Here is a 22,437-nt window from a genome sequence, read left to right as displayed (position 1 = left end):
AAGTCTACTTACTGTATGTGTATTCTATTTATGGGCGAAAATTGGAGGGACAAAATTCTTACATTTAAAACGCAACAGAAGTTAAACCAAATTATGGGAAAACAATTCAATTGTTAATGAACTTAAGAAAAAAGCAGCAGCAGCAACAACAACACACAACATGTCTGCATTTTTGTGATCACTTTTGCTCATCCGCCTCCCCCCCAAGTCAAACTCTATTAAAATAAAAAACAGTCGTAGAACAACTCGGTCTGTATGCACATTTAGCCTACAGCAAGTAATTCATTTTATAACTTCCTTAAAAATTATATTGCTATGTATAAAAAGGTAACTACATGTGAGCAGGGGTGAAAATAGTTTTAAATTCTTGGGGGTACTATGACAAAAGTATAAAGCACACAAAGAAGCAATTAGATAGATATATATATATATAATTGCTTATATAATTGCAATAAAAGCTGTGTAGCTCTTGAATTGCTACAAAGTGGAGCTGTATTTCCCTCTGCCCACTGGCTGCAATGTTGACACGTTGAGATGCCGTGAGACCTAAATTCTGAACATAGCCTTCCACATCGGGTTGATGGGGTAACAGGTCCAGAAGGGAACCACAGACGTCTCTCCCAGGCCAGACTAGACACATAGACCATCTTCATCAGTTCATTTTAAATCCTGCATCATATTCAAAAACAATGTAATTATTATTAATAATAATGTCACCAAAAGCTGCTACTGCTGCTCATCTGATGGAGACATAAGAGAGAAACTACAATTTTTTAAAAAACAGATAAACATTTGTTTAATCAATCAAATTTTATTTGTATAGCACATTTCAACAACAAGGCATTTCAAAGTGCTTTACATAATTAAAATAAAAACAGCATGTGACAGTGAAAAAACAGTTAGAAAGACAAAGAGAATAAAAAAAGAGGTTAAAAAAGATAAAAATATTAAAACCTGCACCCCTGTAGGACTTCAGTTAAACATCTCACACCTCAGAGTTTTAGTTAAGATGTCATTTAACAAGGATGCTCACACCCCTAGATATCGATTCGTTTAACTGGGACATTTTCCGGGGGTGGGGGCTTTACATAGACAGGGTGAAAGAGAAATAAAAAGAAGTTAATAACTAGATGAAAAGTAAAGATAAAAATATTAAAAACATCAAAGACATCAAAACCCGCACTCTAAACCTAATTTAGCCATAAGCAACTCTAAATAGGTGGGTTTTAAGTTGAGATTTAAAGGCACCCAGTGTTTCAGCTGTTTTACAGTTTTCTGGAAGTTTGTTCCAAATTTGTGGTGCATAGACAAATTTCTGGTTTACCAGTTGGTTTAATAAATAGAATACAAGAGAAGTGAAAAACCAACAGACTCATAACTAGTTTACAGGAAAGCATAGAAATGGACTCATTTATCTCCTTCCCAGCTCTCAGCAGTGTAGGCTGCTGACGCTGTGCTGCTGTTGGTGTTGAGTTCTCAGTTACACAGAAAAAGCTGGAAGACATTACGTTCTGTCTATTGTTTTACGTTTCCACACCTTACAGAACAAATGTGTTCGAGTGGGTCCTTTAAAACCCATCAAATATGAAGGGGCAGCGTCATTTCTTTGGGATCATCCTATATTCTATTTCTATGCTAACATGTAAAATTATTAAACCAAAATTATTTCTTTGCTCTTCTCCAAGCAGGCAAAATTTCTTGTCACAATTTACAACAGCAGCTGCAGCAAATGTCTGTAAGTTACATTTAATTTTACTTTTAAGGTATTTTTAAGTCAAGTATGATTCAAAATTTTAAACCTGATATAATAATGAAAAATCCAACTTAAATTAATGGTTTCAATATACCATTGTCAATCTAAACTTAATATTTCACCATTAAGATCCCTGTTTTAATCCATAGCCTCCTAAAATATACCCTTCTGAAGGGTTAACAGTTTGAGTCATGTATAGCTGATTTGACCGTTTCCATAGCAACGATCAGAAGCAAGACATTCCCCCACAACTACAGTGAGCTCATTGTAGCTATGACCTCTTCTATGACATACGTAGGTCAAAGAACATCTGAGGTTATGAATGCTTGGATTTCAGGCTTGATATTTATTCCCGACCCCACTAAGGGTCAAGGGTGTAAAGAAAATGGATGGATGGATGGATATTTATTTTACTATCATTAATAAGTGCTCCCCTGAACACAACGTTGGTTGATTAGTTAATTTTAAACTCCTGCTCTGCTAGTTATTATGATAATGGAACCGAAACGCACAGAATTGCGCAACACTTTGTTGAAACAATAATTAGGCTACTAAGATTATTATTGTTGTTGGATCATTAATTTGAGCACGATCAATTTTGTTGATTTTTTTTGTTGTTCTTTAATAAAGTTACGAACGTTTTGATAAGGAGTCAGAGGAGGACGTGCTGCTCTCAGCGTCCTGGCGGCGTTCAGTTTGTACTAATGTCTTCCGCGATCGACGTGTTGCGCCCCTGCTCTAGCAAAGCACGAACAGTTCAGAAACAAACAATATGAAATAGGGGGAAAAAAAGTTATTTATTAACTGATTAAGTCTGTTTTAGATTGTTCTTGAAAAACGAATCAGTCACGGCTAATTAGTGGGCGCACACGTGGCTGCACAGTGAACCCACTGTTTTTTACATCAGACAGCCGCTCCCCTCTCTTGCAGGTACTGCGTGCCCCCTCTAAATCTTTTAGGGGTACGCAGTACCCTGCCGTACTCCCTTACTTTCACCCCTGAATGTGAGCTGGTTACACCATCAGTTCCACAGGTTCCTTTGATTAATTCCGCTTCAGCCATACGAGTTACAACGGCTAGTTTCCACTTTAAAAATACAACTCCCAGAACACCTTGCGTGACCACACGCTCCCTTCTTCCTGTTTGAGTTCTGCAGCTGGAAAAAAAATGGCAGCTGAAACAGGCAAATACAGGAGTGCTGTGAGCAAAAACAAAGACCCTTCTGGTCTTCTTATCTCTGTTATAAGGTAAGGTTAATTAACATTTTATTTGCGAGGCTAACAATGCAGTAAGGACGTGAGAAGAGCTTTTCGCTGTTTATATTTGTAGTCAGATACGAGATGACAGCTAGCTTTGGGAAGCTACATGGGAGGTAGCTGCATCCTTCCTGTGTTATAAAATATCAGATAGAAACAAACGCTCGTTTACTCTGGCTTTTTATACATCACTTCATTTACAGAAACATTTTTCTATATATTTTATTGAGCTTATACATAATAAAACCAACACAATACTGCACAGGTGTTATACACGGTTTTGAAAAGTGTTGACAGACTGAGAAGTGTGGCGTGCATTTGTTTTAAACCCTTCCTGAATCAATAGAAGGGTTTTAACCACAATCTTCTGCACTACACAGAGCTACAAGTCTTTTGGGATAAGTCTACCAAGTTTGTACATGTAGAAACTAATACATGTTTTTGATCTGATTTGTAAAATTTTTCAGCTTGAGCAACTATTGCTGTATTTTGCCTGCAGCTCTCAATAAATGCTGTTGTTGCCCAAATAGAATGTGAAGTAATACACAAACAACAACCAAAAACACCCCTACATCATGATTCTGCCACCACTGTGCTTCACCATTATTGTGGTTTGTTCAGACCAGGGTGATGTGCAGTGTTATTTTCCTGCCAGTTGTAGTGTTTTTTCATCTTGGCCAAAAAGTTCAGTTTTGGTCTGGCCTGACCACCTTAGTCAGATCAGACTTTTACTTGGCCTTTGGCATTCTTTAACAATGGAATAACATGTGTTCAATGGTCTCATAAAAGTATTTATGTTTAGGTTTTTGTTTTAACGCATTAATTTTCCCATACAGGTTGGAAGTTACTAATTCAATAACATTGGAAGATATTTGGTTGAATTGCATTTTTTTGTAGCTACCAGAATAAAGGGGGACACTTCACAATCACGCACCACTTTGTGTTGTCAAGGAGATGGAATGTCCAGAAAATAAACTGACGTTTGTGGCTGTAATTTGAGAGAGTATGAAAAGGTTTAGTGGTTTGAATAGTTTTGCAAGGTATTGTATGTATTATGTACTCAGTCGTGACATGGAGCATGTTTCCTGTGCCAAAACATTCAAATCTGTCTTATGAATTATTCAGTCAAGGTGCAAGTTATGTCATATTGCTTTGCATCTTATTCAGGACTCTGTCCAGCAGCGATGATGTGCAGGACAGAGAGACAGAGAAGGGTCGTCTGGAAGAGGCCTTTGAAACCTGCGATAGAGATTTGGATAAACTGATTGTTCAGCATTACGCTGAACTCACCACTGCCATCCGGACCTACCAGAGCATCACAGAGCGCATCACCAGCTCCCGCAATAAGATAAAACAGGTACGAAGAAGAGAAACCCTGTTCACACCTGTCAGTAATGCCTGTCCTGGGTGATCTGGTCACATCCAGACACCCTTAACCACAGGTGTTAATGTGGATTTTATAAAGTTTTTCCTGCATTAGTTTAACTGTCTTCATTGTGTCTTTTCTCTTCAATGCGATGTTTCCTTTCACTGTGCTTCTAGGTGATCTGGTGGTGTAAAAAATCCCTTCTTAATCTTAAAAGAATCTGAACTCTACGGCTGAGTGTTTCATTTTGTTTTTTAACCAGTGAATGAGTGTAATAAAGATCTGTAGAGCAGCTGTCAGTGAACCGTCGAGTGTTTTGCTGAAGTGTGAGTTTGTGTGAGTTGAAATCTTCCGTGCATTTGTGTTTACAGTAACTTTAGATTGTCAGATTTCCTTGTTTCAGCTACACTTCTGGCACACTGAGAAGCACACCATGGGCTTAGAGAAGCCAAATAACTCTACAAATATACAGCTGATGCAAATTTCAACATCTATTTGTGCTTTTGCTACAGTAGTTCTAATGTGTTTGTGTTCAGATGAGATCTGAGCATTCAGGTGTGAAGCTGTTGGGCTGTTCTGCTTTTATATGATTCAGCCCAAACGCCTGCTACCACCAGCTGTGAACAGCTCCAGATGTCCAAAAACAAGCCCGAGTCAATCAGAGAATATATAACAAATCCTTTACTAACTTCCTGTTAATTCAGGCATTTCACTATCTCCAAGGCAACAACTAAGGAATCTGTGATGAAAATTCAGAACCGTTTATTTTCATTTCATTTTGCTGCCTTTGAGCCATTCTTATGTTGAAGTGCTGTTTCCAAGCAGAACTTGGTTTTAATTGAACTCCGATGCGCATTCTAAACTTTTATCTGATGAGATTAATCTATCTTTCTTCTGTAGTTATTTAAATCTTACAGCTGAAATGAGTCTGAAATTCTAATTACAGTTTTTGTCGTTCAAAACGAGGGCCTTCCCTGTTTAAATAAAAACCAAATGTGGCTGTGGATGCTGTAATTCTTTTTCAAGTTATTTAACGTTTGCATGAAAGCACAAAATCCCCTGAAAATAGCTTTAAAACTTGACATACAGTAGAACATTCTTGCCTAATGCTTTTTCTTCTGTTGTGCAGGTGAAGGAGAACCTACTGTCTTGCAAAATGCTTCTCCACTGTAAGAGAGATGAACTGAGGAAGCTGTGGATAGAAGGCATTGAACACAAGCACGTTCTCCAGCTGCTGGATGAAATTGAAAGCATCAAACAGGTTCCTCAGCGCCTCGAGACCTATATGGCGAGCAAGCACTACCTTCACGCCACTGACATGTTGGTGAGTAAAGTGTGGAGAAAGTGGAACTTTTTCTCGTTTTCAGTGTGCTTTAGTTTTGCCTATTGACACGTGGGGCAGTGCTGATGGGGGTTGCCTTTCAGCATCCTCCAACGTGCACATAAACACAAGTGTTTACAAACTGCTGCTACCAGAGATTGATTCCCTTGCTCCTTTCGCCGCTTTAAAGAAACCGTTTTCTAGCCTTGAATGGTCCAGCGGGTGCAACCCGCGTCATCTAAGTGCTGTGAGGCCACCGCGGACACGCGCGTACGTGTGCGCCGTAGCACATTTGATGTGTTTCGCAGTATCCTCAGCAGGGTGGGTGAAGGTTGGCATTGACAACTAAACGACCGGGCTCTGTGATCTGTCTGTCGCCTTCCTCTTTCCTCTCTCCCGTCCAATGTCACTCCCACACATCTTTCTCCTCCGGAACCGGCTAATAATTAGTTTGCTAGAATGGGAGTTATCTGAGGAGGAGGAGGAGGAGGAGGGGGATAAAAAAGAGAAACGGTGGCGCAACCACAAGACCGTGAAAAATCCTCTTTTGTGTGGGTGGAAGGAAATGGAACACCATTCAACCTGCGCTCAGTCAGTACAGTGCGTTTTAGGAGGTTGTAAAAAGTTCAAAGTCAGTTGGATGCATTACCTTTGTCATGCGAACTTTAAATGTGCTTTACTTTAGAAGCAGGCCGCCATTTTACTGCCATCGAGAAAGTGCTCTTAAGCACTTTAAACAAAACTTTGTTCGTTTTTATATTTTAATAGCTTCTTAGTGGCAGTGCTGCTGCTTTTCCTCCTCTGTTGGCATTTTTATTTGGTTATATTTGGTCCAGATTAAATCAGTTCAATTCAGTCAAGCCCATTTATGGGTAAAAAGTCATGAACACAATCCAGTCTAAGATAAATTATAGCACCATACAATATGATTAAAAAAATTTGAATCTGTCTTGGAGAAATAGCTAATCAGAAACTCACTGAGCCAGGGTTAATTTCAACAGGGAATACATAGAGTAGATAAAGATAACGACAGGAATTTCTCTGTCAATGATCAGAAAAGAGATGCAGCTTTGAACAAAAACACTGAGTCAGAGGTAGTTTCTAAAAGGGTTGTAAAGATGATCAATGTTTTGATAAGTTAAAAAAACAAAAACTTATTGGCTTCAAAATTAATCAACTGACTTTTTTTTTTTGCCCAAATTTTCACGCTTCTTTGGAAATCTTACATAATTTCTTTCTTTTTTTCCAAACTGATTAGTTTTAACAAATTCAGTCCTACTTTTTCAAGTTATTGTTAATTTTACATGCACTTACTCTTCTTTTTGTACTGTAGCAGGCGTTTAATGGCCAGGTACAAACATCCCAGCCTTCTCTTTGGCTCAGTCTCAATAACATTGTGTGGATGCATTTTTATTTTTTTTCAAATTTTTTTTTCAAACCAGGCTTATCTCTTCAATTAAAATTCAAACTGAGCACTCTTTGTACTCTGCAATGGCAGCATTACTTCCCAGGGGTTTGGTTTATAAAAACCGACCTTCTCTTTTCGTGCCCTTGTTCCTGTTGTATCGCTAAATCCAGGTGTGCTCAGGTGAAACCCCGCTTGGAGTGGAGAAGCCAGTGATAAACCTTCTCTTTCTCCTTTGCAAATTCACAAGAGGGTTCAGATTTCTCATTATGCTGACAGGCCTCTTCCCTAATGATGTTAACCAGTCTTCCACACACACACACACACACACACACACACACACACACACACACACACACACACACACATTTACTGGCACACAATCACACACATATAATTAGACGGAGACACATCTGAGAAGTGTGTACCGTACACGCACACAGAGATCACATGTAAAGTCTTTCTGGCGTAGGGAGTTATTATATTTTGCTAAAGGAGGCTGATCATGAAGCACATTAACACATCCACTTGCTAGTCTGAGTCTCATTTGCATCAGCACAAACTTGACCTATGCCCCCTGCCCACCATATTCTCCCACCCCCCTTCCCTACATCTCTCTCTGCTAACAGTTCCCTCCTGGCCTGTCCTGACCTTGCAGATATACTTTTTGTTGCTGTATCATCTTTTTTTTTTTGATGCGCACAGCTCCTCATTAACACACAGTTAGAAAAAGATTCATTGCCATGAAAATTGAGAAATGTCATAATTGCATTTTTGTGGCGTGAAAGAGAAATCGACTTGGATGTTTTTAATAAGAAACTGAACAGACTCAGAGCAAAGTTTAACGTGAGGTAATTCTATTCGTTGCAAAGAGTTTATGGCAGACAGCAAAAAACAACACCCTCTTGACTTGCTTGCAGGTGACGGCCGTGGAGTCCCTGGAAGGCCCCTTGTTTCAGGTTGAGGGGCTCGGAGATCTTCGGCTGGAGCTCAAAAACAAGAAGCTCAACATCCACTTGGTGCTCATCGACGAGCTGCACCGTCACCTCTACATCAAGTCCACCAGTCGCCTCGGACACAAGAACAAGGACAAAAACGCCTCTCGCCTTCCGGGGTAAAAGGGGATTTCAGTCGCTCTTAACAAATAATTTCTTAATTTGAAATGATTTGCAGTTTAACACTATGGAGGATTTTCATTCTGTCATATTACCTCTCCATAATACCAGAATATATTGGCATTAAAAACACTGAACTTATTCGACTGTGAAGCTTTCCAGAGTAATATAAAAAATAGATTAGAATTAATATGGGGGGGAGTTTTGCCATTCAGTGTGTCATGGCAACTGACTAAAAGTTTCCAATTACTTTCTGACTGAACCAAAAACATTACTGTCATAAACAGTTAAACCTTTTATACATGTCGGTACTGTGCTGCAACAGCAACAAAGGAGTCAGATGACAAGCATAAGGTTTGTTTGATCCTGGGAGCAAACACCAGTTTTTTTCTACTTAAATATAATTATAAAACATGTAATTTCTGGCAGAGTTGGTGTTGATCTTTGTTTATTTAAGAAACATACCATGCACATGTTATTTTCACATGTTTTCCTTGATACCGACAGCAAGAGAAGTCATCGTCCTGGTGTCTCTGACAGTAATCGTCTAAATGACTGCCACTATGAGGTTAACTGTGACCTGACGGCCAGTTTCTAACTTTCGTTATGCCGCCGTCTAACCTATTAGCAATAATGTGCCCCCGCAGGCTTTGAACACACATTTGTTGCTTTCGTTTTCCATGGAAAGCATTCATTTAAAGTGCTGTTTGCACTTTTACATGTGTGTATCCGTGGGGGTGCTGTAATTACAGTGGCTGTGGGTTGGTGAAGCACAATGATTTATTAATAAGGGTCAGCTAGTGACAGGTTCTGGCCCTTCTGTATTGGGTTGCCTCTAACAACACACCAGCCTCCATGCAGCCCACTCACTTAACAGGCACACGGTGTTTATGCCGCCTAACTTAACGGACCTGGATTTGCTTCCCACCTCGGGGTTGATAAATGGCTCATTGGAAAGCAGCACCATCCTTACCAAACAGAGATGCAAGGTGTTTTCTTCAAACTGGAGATTGTTTTTATTTACACAAGTTCAGGTTCCGTTGAGTTTTTCTTTTTTTTTTTTTTTTTTTTTTTACAACAAATGTCATGTAAAGACTATGTAAAGGACAACAGATCCAGTCAGTATTCAAATTAAATTAAAGTCAGTCCTAAATCAGACGATACAGTTGGTGATATAATGCCAGTTAGTACAAGGTTATCAGTCTAAAGAGGTCAGTGTTATTATATCTAGCTGTTCACATTGCAGCAATTCCTCATTCATAGAAGGCATGTTGTGACTGAAAAGGAAGCCGTCATGTTTAGCAGGAAGAAAATGCCAGCAGAAGCGAGCCTGATATGAACGGTCATCTGCTGTGTCTGGTTGGGGGGGTCAAGAGAGCGAATCAGCGACACTGTAAAGAAAAGAAAACGGCACCAGCACTTGACCTGGTTTAGTTTTTACAGGAAAGACAAACAGAGAATACCAAACGTTATTGGCAGTGTTAATGGAGTGAATGACTCCATTGGACAGAGATATTACTAAACACAGGCTGAGTCAGGAGTACATTTTAGGGAATGAAAAACAGACAAAAGCTACTGGCAGAAATTATTGCAAAAATACATAAATGGAGAATAGTTTGAGAAAACTGAGTTGGTTAAAGACGTCAGTGTGATCTCAACTGACTTTGAACTTTTTACAAGTCTTTTATGTAGTTGCATTCACAGATTAAAATGCGTAACGAAGAGCAAAATATTTAATAAATGATTCACTTTTCTGTTTTTGTCTCCTCTCAGGTCCTTGACTAAAGATATATCTCCGATGCCTGTTTTGGAAGTGAGCGGCTTGTCAACTCCACGCAAGCTTCTGGACTCTTCACAGTTCAGCACACCTGGATCCAGCAGTGGTATATATACATATACATATACATATATACACATTTTAGAGTGTGCTAGACTGATATAATAAATGAGAAGGATAAAAATGTTAACAGAGTATTTGAGGTGAAGCTACAAATCAAACATGTCTATGTTTAATCCATTCACATCAGGGAAAAAAACTATGAAGACATAACAACATAATTCGAAAACCAGTCCTGAGCTTGGAGATGGATTTTCATTGTTTTTTTTGTTCCACTTAAAAGGATACTAACATCTCCCTAGCTATGATTCATTTGCATGTCATTAACAAGGTTGTGAAAAACGAATAGGACAAAAACCTTCTTGGATGTCAGGAAATAGGCGCACAAAGTTTGCACACAGGCAAACACCCACATTCCCCTTGCAGCACATGTCATAACATCTTCAGCTATCATCATAATATACATCTCTTTTCTAACAATATAATCATCACCCGTCTGCATCTCCCCCCCCACCCCACGTGTACCATTAGTCACCCAGTGTCTCTGCGTTCACAGCAGGGAAGCGCCATCTATTAAGCTCAAACTGGTAGAAGCTGAGAATACAGAACCCTCACTGTGTTCAGAAATGTATGAGGTCTCTCTCAGTGGTAGGGGCGTAGAGTCAGCACCACATTTCTTCCAGGCAGAGCAAGGAAGAACACAAACAAGAAGATAATGAAAAAAGTTAATCCAGCAATAACTTGGCATTCCCTGGGTGTTTCTGAGGTTTTTTTTTTTATATTAAGGCTTGTACTTTTTTTTTTCTTCTTCTTCTTTTTTCCCACCACCCACTCTTGGCATTCGAAGTTAACGACTCATCGGTTTTAGCTCAGTGGATACCGAGCAGGTTTCTGTGCAGGATTAAGCATTCCCATGCATTTATATTGTTTTACATATAAATATATATGTATAAATTCGTGCGGTTTTCTCTTTCTGTGTTTCTCTTAAAGCTTCTTGCTTTTCCGTCTTTCATTCCACCTCCCATGCTGTCCTCTCCTCTCATTTGTATGCACTCCCATGTCATGCCCTCAAATGAGCACAAATGTATGAATTGCTTCTAATGCTTGATAAATATCTGCTCACTTCTCTCACACCGTTGGCTAAAAAGTAAAAGCTCAACCACAATTTTTCCCCTCATATTACACCAGCTGAACTCTTGACAATTAGCCGCCACCAGGTGGTAAGTGCCTATATACCGCCATGTTAACAACCGCGGTCACGACATAGCAACTGGCTTCCATCAGAGGCCTGGCTTTCCATTTTGTCTAATAGCATTAGAGCACCTCATTTGTAGATAGTAATTGTCATAATTATTACACAAGCTGCAGTTGGAATGGGTGAAAAGAGGAAATACACCCAAAGTCCATTAACTTGCTATAAACATTAACTCTCCTAACAGGCTTTGATGGGGAATTGGGAGGCCCCATCTAATGGAAATTAGAGCATCACTCGATACTGCCATTCTCAATTTAGCTGCTAATGTGGCTAACTCGGCTGTTGAGAGAGTGGGGGTGGTGTTTGGGGGACAGGTTCAGGTGTGTGTGTGTGTGCTTAAAAGGTGGAGCTGGAGGATTTAAAGACAGAAAATAATATGTTTGTGTTTGATCTGTTACAAAACAAGAAGAATATACTGGTGGAAATGCATCAACGGTAATTGTAATTGTGCCCATTTTTTAATTTTAGTGCGCGAGCTGCAGCAGGACATTCGTGATCTGAGTCAAGCGGACCTTTCTGAAGTGGATCCAGAGGAAAACAGCGCTGAGTTCATGGGAATACTCATCAAGGTATATGGACATTTAAAAAAAATACATAAAATCGGGATTCAATTAAGATATATCCTAAGTCTGCAGTAAAAATTGCAAAATACAAGTACAAACATATTTATAGTTCTTCATTTAATAATAGTGCAACCTCAAATTTGAATCTAATTTAGTGGGAATCTAGTTAGCACTTAGAGTGCTTTACTTTGATACTCCTGAATGAAGTGCAGTGGAAGCAAATGCCATTAGATGTCCCCTATATAGAAAGTCAACCGGTGTGTAGATTGTTTTTCTCTAGATTTTGTGACAGCAGTGGTCTTTATTTACAGTGAGTAGAAGACAATTTCAAGGATAAAGCTAGTCACATTTGCCATTTCCCAGCTCTAACACATTTTCTATTTTTTGAGTAGGTAGCTTGCAATGGGAAGTTGCTTAGGGGCATATGAATAAAAGGAACAGAATACAAGTTTACGTCATAACTTTTTATGTTTTTGTGAAACATTTTGGAAACCATGCATAATTTCAACATACTTTGATAGTACTTAGTTCTGACTCAATTTTGCTTTAACGGAAGTCTTGGTCATCTTCTGCAGGCCCTTGCAAAACTGAAGAAACTTCCTGATACCACTAAAGCCATAATGGAGCGACTGGAGCCCGAGCTGAAACAGATCGTCAAGAGATCCACCACTCAGATAGCGGATCACGCTTACCAGAGAGGAGAAAACCTGGCGCAGGAGAGCCAGCCGAGGTACGGTAAAAGTCAAAGGGCGCCATGCTTAAAAATAAGAAGGTTCAGTTGATAAATGAAAGGTTAAAAAAAAAAGAAGATACAAGCAGATTTGTTAAAACAGTATCAATATTTTCTTCATGAGAATACAAATTTGGATTTGAAAAATCCATTATTAAACAGCGTTGGTATTATCCCTGAAAAAATATCTTAATAAAGCTGCCACTTGTATCCCCAGCAGGATTGTGTCTGTATAAGACTTTTATTAAGCTGCCTGTTTGCTTATTCTTCTGAAACCATAGTATTCCCATTAGGATCCCTTACCCAGTGTTATTAAATAAAAAGACGGCGACTCCGTCCATTGATTGGAGGAGTCGAGGGTTGTCTTTCTCCCTGCAGGTTCTTAGTTAAACACTGGAGTTGATTATCGCATCAATATCAATATTCTGACTGCCATGGGTCTTTTAGATATATTTACAGCAGGCTGCAAAGGCAGACGCAAACATTTTTTTGCATTCAGTCCCACAGCTCTCATAGTCAGACAGTCAACCAGGTGTGAAACAGAGCGAAACCAAATGCTGGAGACACAGCCGGCCTCGGACCATGAAAACAAACACCGCGCTGCTTTAAACAAAGACATGTCATGGTTAAACACACCCATACACACAAACCAGCAGTTGTACACCTGCCTTATAGGACCGCCGCATTTTAAAAGCGGTCACGTTAGCCGCTGCAGCCATATGTACACGGCATGCAGTAATAAGAAGCACAGGTCTCAGCCCACTGATCCCAAACCATTTAAGAGGAACGTCTTGTTTTCTGTCAGGGATGTTCTCTCCAGCCCCGTTTGCTTTGTTTCTCCTGCTGCCGGTCGAATCTCAACTGACCTCGCTGTAATAGACCGCCGTGTAGCTCGTTTTAGGTCCGACGCCCCACAGATTGTTCCTGAATTTGCTTTCATGTGTACATCTGTGAGCACTTAGCACTTTGGAGTTTGCTGTGTGTTTGTATTTGGATGCATATACTGCCAGTTTTCTCTATGTTCACTTCAATTTAAAGTCGATGCTTGTTGCTATGGAAACTCCACCTGATGTAGCACTTGTCGGGAACAATGGTCTTGAATATTGCACACTATATTTTATAGCACTGCAGATCAGCAGGCAACACTTAAACTCCTCCTAGCTTAAACAGCAGTGTGTAACTTCCTTTTGGTTCTTCTCATTCAACGTCTCAGGAAGCAAACACCTGTCTTTATATCACAAATATTATAGGAAGTGTCTTGTCACAAAGACGGTAATTTCCCAGGATGCAACACTAGAATGCAATGCCTTACAAGAGTATTCATAGTTTAATATTACTGCCTCGAATGTATGTATTTTAAAATATAAAACAATGCAATGTAGATTATGATAGTAATGAAAATTGGTTTCATGAGAAGTTTATCTTTGAATTTCTGTGCAATGTATTTTGCCGACGTTTCACTGCAATCACGGTTTTTGGAGTATGTGGTTTTTGCACATCCGCCGACTGAAACGTCAGTTTTGAACCTTCTCTCCAATCTCAACGGGGCAGCGATTAGTGAACAAGAAACAGGTAGTTGATTCTCAACAGGCTGCAGCTTTGGAGGAAGACTGGTGAAACAGAGGAGATTAGGCTGGGAAATGACACCAACTGAGTTCACAGGAGCCGGGGAAACAAAATGGTGCACAAAAGATCAACTCAGAAATAAAGACTGAACACCAAGCAAAGAAGTGACTAGAAAAGGAACCCCAAAAGTGACAAAAAAAGAAATAAAACCCATAGTTTTTAGATTTATGTTGCAAAAAAAAGGCCTCCCATTCACTGTTTTGTTTTGAAGCCTGAAAGTTTCTTCTTGTAATGTGACACAACGCATCAAAAAGGTTTGAAGGGTGTGGGTATTTTTGTATTTTGAAGTCTTCATTGTGATAGTGTTTGCTTTATTTTTTCTTTTGGGGAAACATTTCAGACGAAACCCTTTACAGGGCGAGTTGTATAAAGAAATGGCTGATGCAGGAAAGAAGATGGAGACCCATTTTGTCTGACTGGAACGTACCTGAATATTTCCATTATATGAGGGTCCAATGAATGATCACAAAATGAAAGTCAGAGCAATTTTAAATCTGGACAAGCACATTGCACAGGAGATGGTTTAGTTGTCATTTTCCTTCTTCTCCACCTGTTCAGCAGAGAAGTCTGGAAATCTTTCTGTGAATAATATCCGTGTTTGCTCGACGGCGTCATGACCCGGCACACTTAATATTTCACAAGCATTCACTCAGCACGTCGGAACCCTATTTACAGTAATTTAATGATCTTTGACTGACGCTCAGTCTAATGATAATCTAATTTTTATGCCGCTGTTGTTCTTCCAAAATGAGTCACGCACTTTCCTGCTGCTGGCCAGTTAGTCAGAGACTCTGTGCTGTTTCTCTCGGCTGTTCATGAGCGACTGGTGTCAGCTTCGATCCTGAGAGGAAATGAGACGAGAGGTCTCAAGGAACAGACGATATGGATTAGGATGGCCTCCACTGGGAGATAATGAGGAAGACTCGGTTGTCTACACTTCGCTCTCTGTCTATAGATGAGTGAGTGAGTGAGTGAGTGAGTGAGTGAGCCGAATGTGGAAGGCATGGTAACGTATCAGAAAAAGGTTTCAAGGTCAAAATCATAAGTTATGCATTTACTGTATATCTTTACTTCTCATGTGCGTAGTCAGAAAATATTTCACTTTTTAAAAGTTGATCTATGCTTTTTTGCAAATACTTCCTATTAATTGTGTCTTGGAAAAATACTCATCGTCCTTGATGCTTTGAAAGTTTTGCAATGTTTTAAAAGTTTATCGTCACCAGCTTTTATTAATTTCCTCTTAAGTAGAAAATAAAACCATGTATATTACTTCTTCCACTAAACTAATATGTAATGACTAGTAAACGTGACGACCATTAGTTGTGCATTTCACAGCTTAGTCTAGCCTTTTTACAATTGAAAAATGTAGTGTCAAGAAGAAAATCATTGTCGAAAGCCTAAAAATGCAGCTGTCACATGTGAAAGAATGCTTTTTGTTATTTTTTTTCCCTGTCAGGTTGAATCAAAACTTTTTTGGCCAATGTGCCAAACGGTATGTGTTGTGGAAAACTAATACCGAAAGTCACCAGGAATACAAAATCCTCAGGGGAAAACATGGTGGTTTCAGCATCTCACTGTGTTGATTATTTTCTTCAGCATGGAAGCGGCTGGAGTTGAAGCAAATACGTAAGCATGGAGCTGTTTACTGGGTAGTCCTGGAAGGAAACCTGTGAGAGGAGGCAAAACATTGAGACTGGGGTGAAGGTTCAACTTTTAGCACAACAACAACAACCCTAAGCATTGATACTGGTGTGGCTTCATATAAGGTCAGACCTAAATCAAAGTAAGAATCTTTTAACAAAACTTTACATATATATTACATACTTTTGCAAGGCTCTATGTAAAGGCATGTATGGCATAGAAATAAGTTGGTTTCCACTATGTTTTGTAAGGCTTTGGGCATAAATTTACCATCTCAGGGATCAGTTTACACTGTTATCTCCTAAGCCCCAGCACCTTCTTTTTTCTCCTCGGCTGTACTTCTGAATAATGATGCCGGTCTTTGTTTTTGCATTATTGATGCATTTTAGTATCCTCCTCCTCCTCCTCAGAAAAAGGTGGCCCGAAGGAAGGCAACAAAGTTCTTGTAATGCGGAGAACTACTTCAGAAGGCGGCATCCGAGGTTTAATTTATGAGAAAATGTCCGTGAGACGGTCCAGCAGATAGCAGCACGATGTAAGACTTAAGCGGGGACAAAGCACGCTCTGAGCTATAGCCAAATGGCAAGGAAAGTGTAAAGAAATAACTTTGCTAGCTGTAGTTTACAAGACCTGCACATCCCAATGGATTACTTTGCTGAAAGGTGCCAGGATACAAGAGCTAAAATCCCATGAGACATTCCAGCAGCTACTTTGTAACTAACTAAAAAGGGAGCAATAAAGGGCTGTTGTGGGAGACCTAGCGTTATATAATTGCATTAAATTCTCATTGAAGACACACTCGATTTATTCCGTTTTTATTGTTGTAATTAATACGCTGACAGAAATTTAGTACCAAACATTTGATATCCATTCTGCCAGGTAGAGAAAAAATTAATTAAAATGATAAAAAAATTGCAACAAAAAATGTGGCATAGACTGTGTCATTATTTCGTTATCAACTATAATCCCCCAGCCCCTTTACAATAAAGTAGATACTCGTCATCATCCGTCTCATCTAATATAACCTCTGTTCCCTCTTTACTTCAAAAGCTCCGTCCTTGTGCCAGAAGGAGGTGCAGCAGAGTCTGTATGAAAGCATTAGGGCAGATGAAGCAACTGTGAGCTTTCAGTGCTAAGTAGGGCACTCAGATGTAGTAGAAGGTCAGTTTGGTTTTGGATGTGCTCTCTCTACTTCAAGCAGAGCCATTTAGAGCTAATGAGAGTGGCTTTTCATTTGGATCCTTCTAGGGGCATCCAGGTGCTGCGTTATTAACGCGGGGGAAAAATGCTGAAGTCTCTGCTCAAGACAGTTGGTAATTAAAACTAAACCGTGAAACACTTCATCTCGGTTTATGTAACCTGTGTTTTAATTTCTAAACTCGTAAGAGAAAAACAGTTTGTGGAGCATGTCTATGTACTGTTGTTTACTATAATGTCATTTTGTCTCCATCCCTATCATAAAGTGCTCTCCATCCCTTGTTGCCTGCTTCTCTTCACGTTGCCCCGCTCATCCTTTTGTTCTTCTCTCTCTCTGGCTCCCTCTGCAGGCTGCTGTTGGAACTGCTGGAGCTTCTGTTTGACAAGTTCAAGGCAGTTGCCCAGGCTCACAGTGTGGTGCTGGCCCACATGCAGCAGATTGCTGCACACGCTCCAGGTGTGACCCATGAGGAGAAGATCAAGCTCTACGAGCAGGCTGATGTGTCTGCCAAGATCCAGGCAGTGCTGCAGGTTAGTTTTCTGCCACAGTCAAAGAAAAAACACGGAACAAATATAGTTATATGTGCCGGTTCAAATTAAAGTGTTCAAAGGTTGGATATAGTTTACAGTGATTTGTACTGGCATTAATATTATATTAAATATGGAACTATTTCATCACAGTAGTTGCCTATAGGATTGAAGTTATACCCGTTACCTCCAGTTGCCATGGCATTCTCCTTGTCTAAAAGCGACATAAAATGAAATTTAATTAAAATCTATTTGATGCTACAGCATAAATTAAATATTACATTTTAGTCATTGTCTGTCATGAACTTGAAAATTAGGTAAATATAAAGTGATAGTAGCACCACCATTCAGTGCATTACATATTTATGCAGTGTTGGTATAATTTTATAAAGGCTAAAAGGCCACTTACAAAGTAGCCCCTATTGAATGTAGAGAAATTTTGGGCTTTTATATTTGCGCAAAGATATATTTTGTCACATTGCCACAGCATGGTGCTGCCACCACCATGCTTCACCATTACAATGGTGCATTCATGTTGATGTTTTTTTTACTCAGCATTTTACATGTAGGCCAAAAATTGTCATTCCTTTTCTTTTTTCCAGTCCTGCCTGCAAAGCTACCGGCAACCTGTAAATGTAAATTCTTATGGGTTTTCATTCAATCTCCAGTTTGATGTCTTTTGTCTAAAGGATGTGGGAGATGCTGCAGCACCCTTGCCATTTTATTATTTTATTTTTTAAAGTTTTTATGAGTAATACTCAGCATGACTTGCCAAAAATAAGTTTCGTCTTTTTAATAGTTTTTCCTACTTGGTTTGTAGAACGATAAACCCCAGTAAGTTTAAATCGCCTCCTTAACCCTTCACAGTTTTGTATAAAGCTGCTCACCAGATATTATTGCTAATGTCTTGCTCTACATTGACGCACCACACACCTGAATGATCCCAACCAACAGCTTTCCAACATAGTCGATACATAATTTTTAAATATGAGCCCACACCTGCTAATGATTAGTTAATCGAGTGAATTAGATTGGCAACACCTGGCTTCTGCTTAGCCCCCTATTTTCTATGGCTGCTGTGGAGGTGTAATTACTTTTTCACCCACTGCTTCTGCTTTTTGGCTTAGTTCTTGGACTAATAGTCATATCATGTTTTTCTTTCTTTACCTTTGCACGAAATAGGTAAGAATTGGTTAATTTAAAAAAATGAGTTCTCTCATAAAACCTTGAAACCTAAAGAGGAACTGCTTATTTTTCACGTGGTTGGGAAAATAAAGAAGTTCTTGATTGCTTGGATTAATTTTAGGCTCTTTAATTGGCATGTATTTATGCTTGGTTGTTGATCCCCCTGCTCCTGTTTGATTGGTTGAGGGAGACGAACAGCTGTTGAAATGACCCTGTGGTGACTCTCAGTGGGAAAATCGGCGACAGTTGTTGCTCTCAGACTGATTGGTGTGTGTGTGTATGCGTGTGTTTGTTCCTTTTGTGTGTTAATATCTCAAAATATGGCGCTTCATGTGGAGCTTCTTCACGGACAGTCTTTAAATTGTCATTTGCAGCAATTATCTGGCAGTTTTCAACAAATGTACTAGAAAAAATGTAGTTAAGTACTATTTTATGTATTCATTCACATATGCATCATATCGGCACAGAGCGTAGAAAATGCCTCGGGTTTTATGTACGTTCGGTGAGTGAGATTCAGGCGAAAATGAGCTTTTCTATTGTGGAGGACTTGGACTTGTTGGCTGCTGCCATGGTAATTGATAGCCCAGTGTTTCTTTCTATCGATCACGTAAAAGCAAAAATAAATAAAACGATGGAATGCTTTCTGCCGAGTGAAATTGAAAGCCCTTTCATGTCTAACTCCCACAATGAGACTGTGCCTCCAATAGGTTGAGCTTTTTCCAGCTGGCATGCATAAACACACAAAATGAAGAGTGTTTCGGGGTATTTGTGTGTGTATTTTGAGGGTTGTAGCGTTGCATAGGCATGCAGTGTAATTGCTCTGCTGTATGAGTACAGTTTTAGATGGCAGGAAGCCATTCCTCAGTATTTGACCACAGCCAGCACACAATTGCCGGTGGCTCCAATCTCTCTTGGCTCTCTCATGTGAGATAATAGAATCTCTTGATTAGAATACTCATTATGTGAAATGAGGTTTTCTTACTCAGTCACTTGTGTTATTATTTTCTGACTGATAATATCAATAAGAAGGACCCACATCTCCATTTGTTTTTCTTTCTTTTCTCTCACTCTGCATTCCCTTTGCTCTTTGCTTCCTCAGCATAATTCCTGCTGCCTCTGTATCGCAATCTCTATTTCCCAATACCTTCTGCATTTCCCTCTTGGTCCTTGTAATTTCCTCCTTAATCTTATTATCTGCCTTTTTTTTCCCCTTCTTTCTCCCTCCGCCCCCTTCATTTAGCTCTTTGTTTTACAGTGTCACATGTCAGCAATGAGAGAAATTAAATTCCTGCAGCTCCCACACCGCCTCTGGTAGGTTTTATTGGTTACTGATCCAGCTGATATCTCAGACCTTAAGACCAGCACAGGCCTGACTTTCCTTGCGATATTTAGAGTTTCCTCATATTGGTTCTCTCTGGAGGTAGTGTTTCTGTTGTGTTGGATATTTTTTGGAAAAAGTAGGTTTTAAGTTTTCTTCCATTCAGCCTTCCGCTTTTTCTCTTTATGTATTTGTGTCCATTTACTGTTGCTTCTCTCTGCCATTCATCTGTTTATCTGCTTGTCCATCTGCCCGTTCATTTGTCCTTCCATCCATCTATTTCTATATTAAATCTAGAAAAATAGGGAATTTTGACATCTTTAAATGTAGATTTTTTTTTGCTTTAAATACAAAGATTTGAACAAAAGTGCAATAACACAATAAGAGGTCAGAAGAGATGAAAAATAGTTATCAAAATTCAATTTAGTCACAGAATGACATATTCAAAGGTGTCAAGTATAAATAGTGCTGTGCTCTTTTTTTAATTCTCACAGAAAACACACTCTGGATCTATTTACTCACTGACTACCCCTACCAAGCCCCCATTTACGAAAAAAAATGATTTATATCCCCGCATGACTCTTGCTTCTCATTGCATTTCTTGTATTTGACATCCACAGAAACCTTTGACAGGTTTTATTTTCTCTCCCCCCCCCTTCACATGGAGAGGTGCAGAAACCAGGTTGACCTTTACACATGACATACTAGCAGACGATTGCAGGAGCTGACAGAAACATAGGGTGCACACAGCTACAAGGCCTTGGCAGAGAAGCGACTTTCATCAGTGTGCGACTGTGGCCCGGTAGGTTTAGAGAGTGAAGTCGGGTAAACAAGCTTTTGAAAGTCAGGATTCATGTAGCAGTTCTAATCCTTGCTCAGAAAGGCCCAAGATACTCCTGCGGGTTGTGTCGTTTAAGTGTGGAAGTATTGATCCGAAGCATAAAAAACTGCGGGGTAATCAGTGGTATTGATGTAGGAAGGTGTACTTTAAAGCCACTGCGCAATTTTTCAAATCGCTCTCTGTTGAATTTGTGAGTATGCCTATTGATTATCTGCAGGATCAGTGAATTTACATCTCTAAGCATGCAGCACCACACTACCTGCAAAAGCCTGCTCGCACACCCTTCTTTTTCTTCTTTTCAGGCGTATTGTTTACTTGCTAAGCTGGCGTTGCACTTCTAATAAGATGATATTCAAGTGAAATTATTTGCAAAGAAACATCTGCATTTCTTCAGTTACATTAGAAGTTGCAAGCTATCAGATAATTGGCCATTGGCTTATATAAAGATCACAGTTCACAAACCTCAACATGGATTCATAATTAAGATGGCCCAATCTTTATCTAGAGTAAGGTGTCTGTGGCTGCTCCTGTCCATCACCCTTTCACCTTGTCTACAGTTTGGTCTGATGCCTGGAAGTTTGTTAATTAGGTTGCCATTTGCGGACGCTGCAAGGATTTGTGGCTATTTGCCTGCATGCCACGTCCATTGTCTGCTCCTGGGATGTGACCAGAGTGCAAATCTCACTTTTAATGAGGTGCTTCTTATGCACGCAGAGGGACTTTTGAAACTGCATCCAAAAATACGGACGGATCACGAGGATCTGGCTTCTGAAAGAGGCGATTCTTGTAATTTCGAGTTCAGATTAGACCTTGAAATGTTTATTAACATTTACTGACACAAGTGCTAAAATGGATGCCTTTTTGATGGTTTCTGTGAATATTGTTTTATTGCAATTGCCTTTCTAAATTTCCAGTAGATGCTCAGTTGTGTTTTCTCTCGTATGTCTGGTAATGCTCCTCTGATTACGCGCCGTGTGGAAGAGAGGAGAGCCTTTGGTTTAATCTAAATCCGCTTCATAAATTAATCCCTTTGTCGACACAGATTACTCAACACAAAAGGCTGTGTCATGTTTGTGTCAACATATGCAAGAGGCTTTGAGATTTTTTTTTCTTACTTTTTGCCTCCTCAACAGACAAGAAAATAAAGCAAATTGAAGTGGCAGAGAGAATCAAGAAGACAATAAGCCTCTATTAATTGGATATGAAGTACAGACATTGCTACCATGTTCTGGGCCGACATTTTAATCAAAATGTCATGTTCATCCTGTCCTCCAGAGCATTATCATGTTTATATGTTGTTGGAGTGCAGTGAAGTATACCATGGTGCTGTTCTAAGGATTCTTTCTTCTCAGCAACCATTTCAAAACCAGTGTTGGTCCAAACATCTAGAGATGATCTTACAATTTTTATAATTTGGTGCAATGCGTCATTACCGCCGAAAGTGAAATACTGCTAAGGTTGAGTCTATGAAGCTGCCTCGCTGTCGACAGTAACACCAGT

General features: G+C 39.5%; 1 protein-coding gene across 2 annotated transcripts in view; it reads left to right on the top strand.

Annotated features, from left to right (window-relative positions):
• Positions 1 to 2,860: 2,860 nt before the first annotated feature.
• The window catches only part of exoc4 (exocyst complex component 4), a 112,786-nt gene continuing 93,209 nt past the window's right edge, over positions 2,861 to 22,437 (top strand). Inside the window, exons 1-8 of one of the 2 annotated variants that reach the window (XM_008400669.3) lie at positions 2,861 to 3,000; positions 4,177 to 4,366; positions 5,505 to 5,699; positions 8,022 to 8,215; positions 9,990 to 10,099; positions 11,777 to 11,877; positions 12,447 to 12,601; positions 17,416 to 17,596. In XM_008400669.3, coding sequence (XP_008398891.1) covers positions 2,921 to 3,000; positions 4,177 to 4,366; positions 5,505 to 5,699; positions 8,022 to 8,215; positions 9,990 to 10,099; positions 11,777 to 11,877; positions 12,447 to 12,601; positions 17,416 to 17,596 — 1,206 coding nt within the window. In that variant the 5' untranslated portion in view covers positions 2,861 to 2,920. Of the gene's footprint in view, positions 3,001 to 3,957; positions 4,050 to 4,176; positions 4,367 to 5,504; positions 5,700 to 8,021; positions 8,216 to 9,989; positions 10,100 to 11,776; positions 11,878 to 12,446; positions 12,602 to 17,415; positions 17,597 to 22,437 lie in introns of those variants that run through there. The other variant, XM_008400670.3, reaches the window with a different exon arrangement.

This window comes from Poecilia reticulata, chromosome 23, assembly GCF_904066995.2.
Source record: "Poecilia reticulata chromosome 23, P_reticulata-male-v2, whole genome shotgun sequence".
In the NCBI taxonomy this organism is placed as follows: domain Eukaryota; kingdom Metazoa; phylum Chordata; class Actinopteri; order Cyprinodontiformes; family Poeciliidae; genus Poecilia; species Poecilia reticulata.
Note: the sequence above shows the minus strand (reverse complement) of the source record. Positions and strands in the feature narration are given on the sequence as shown.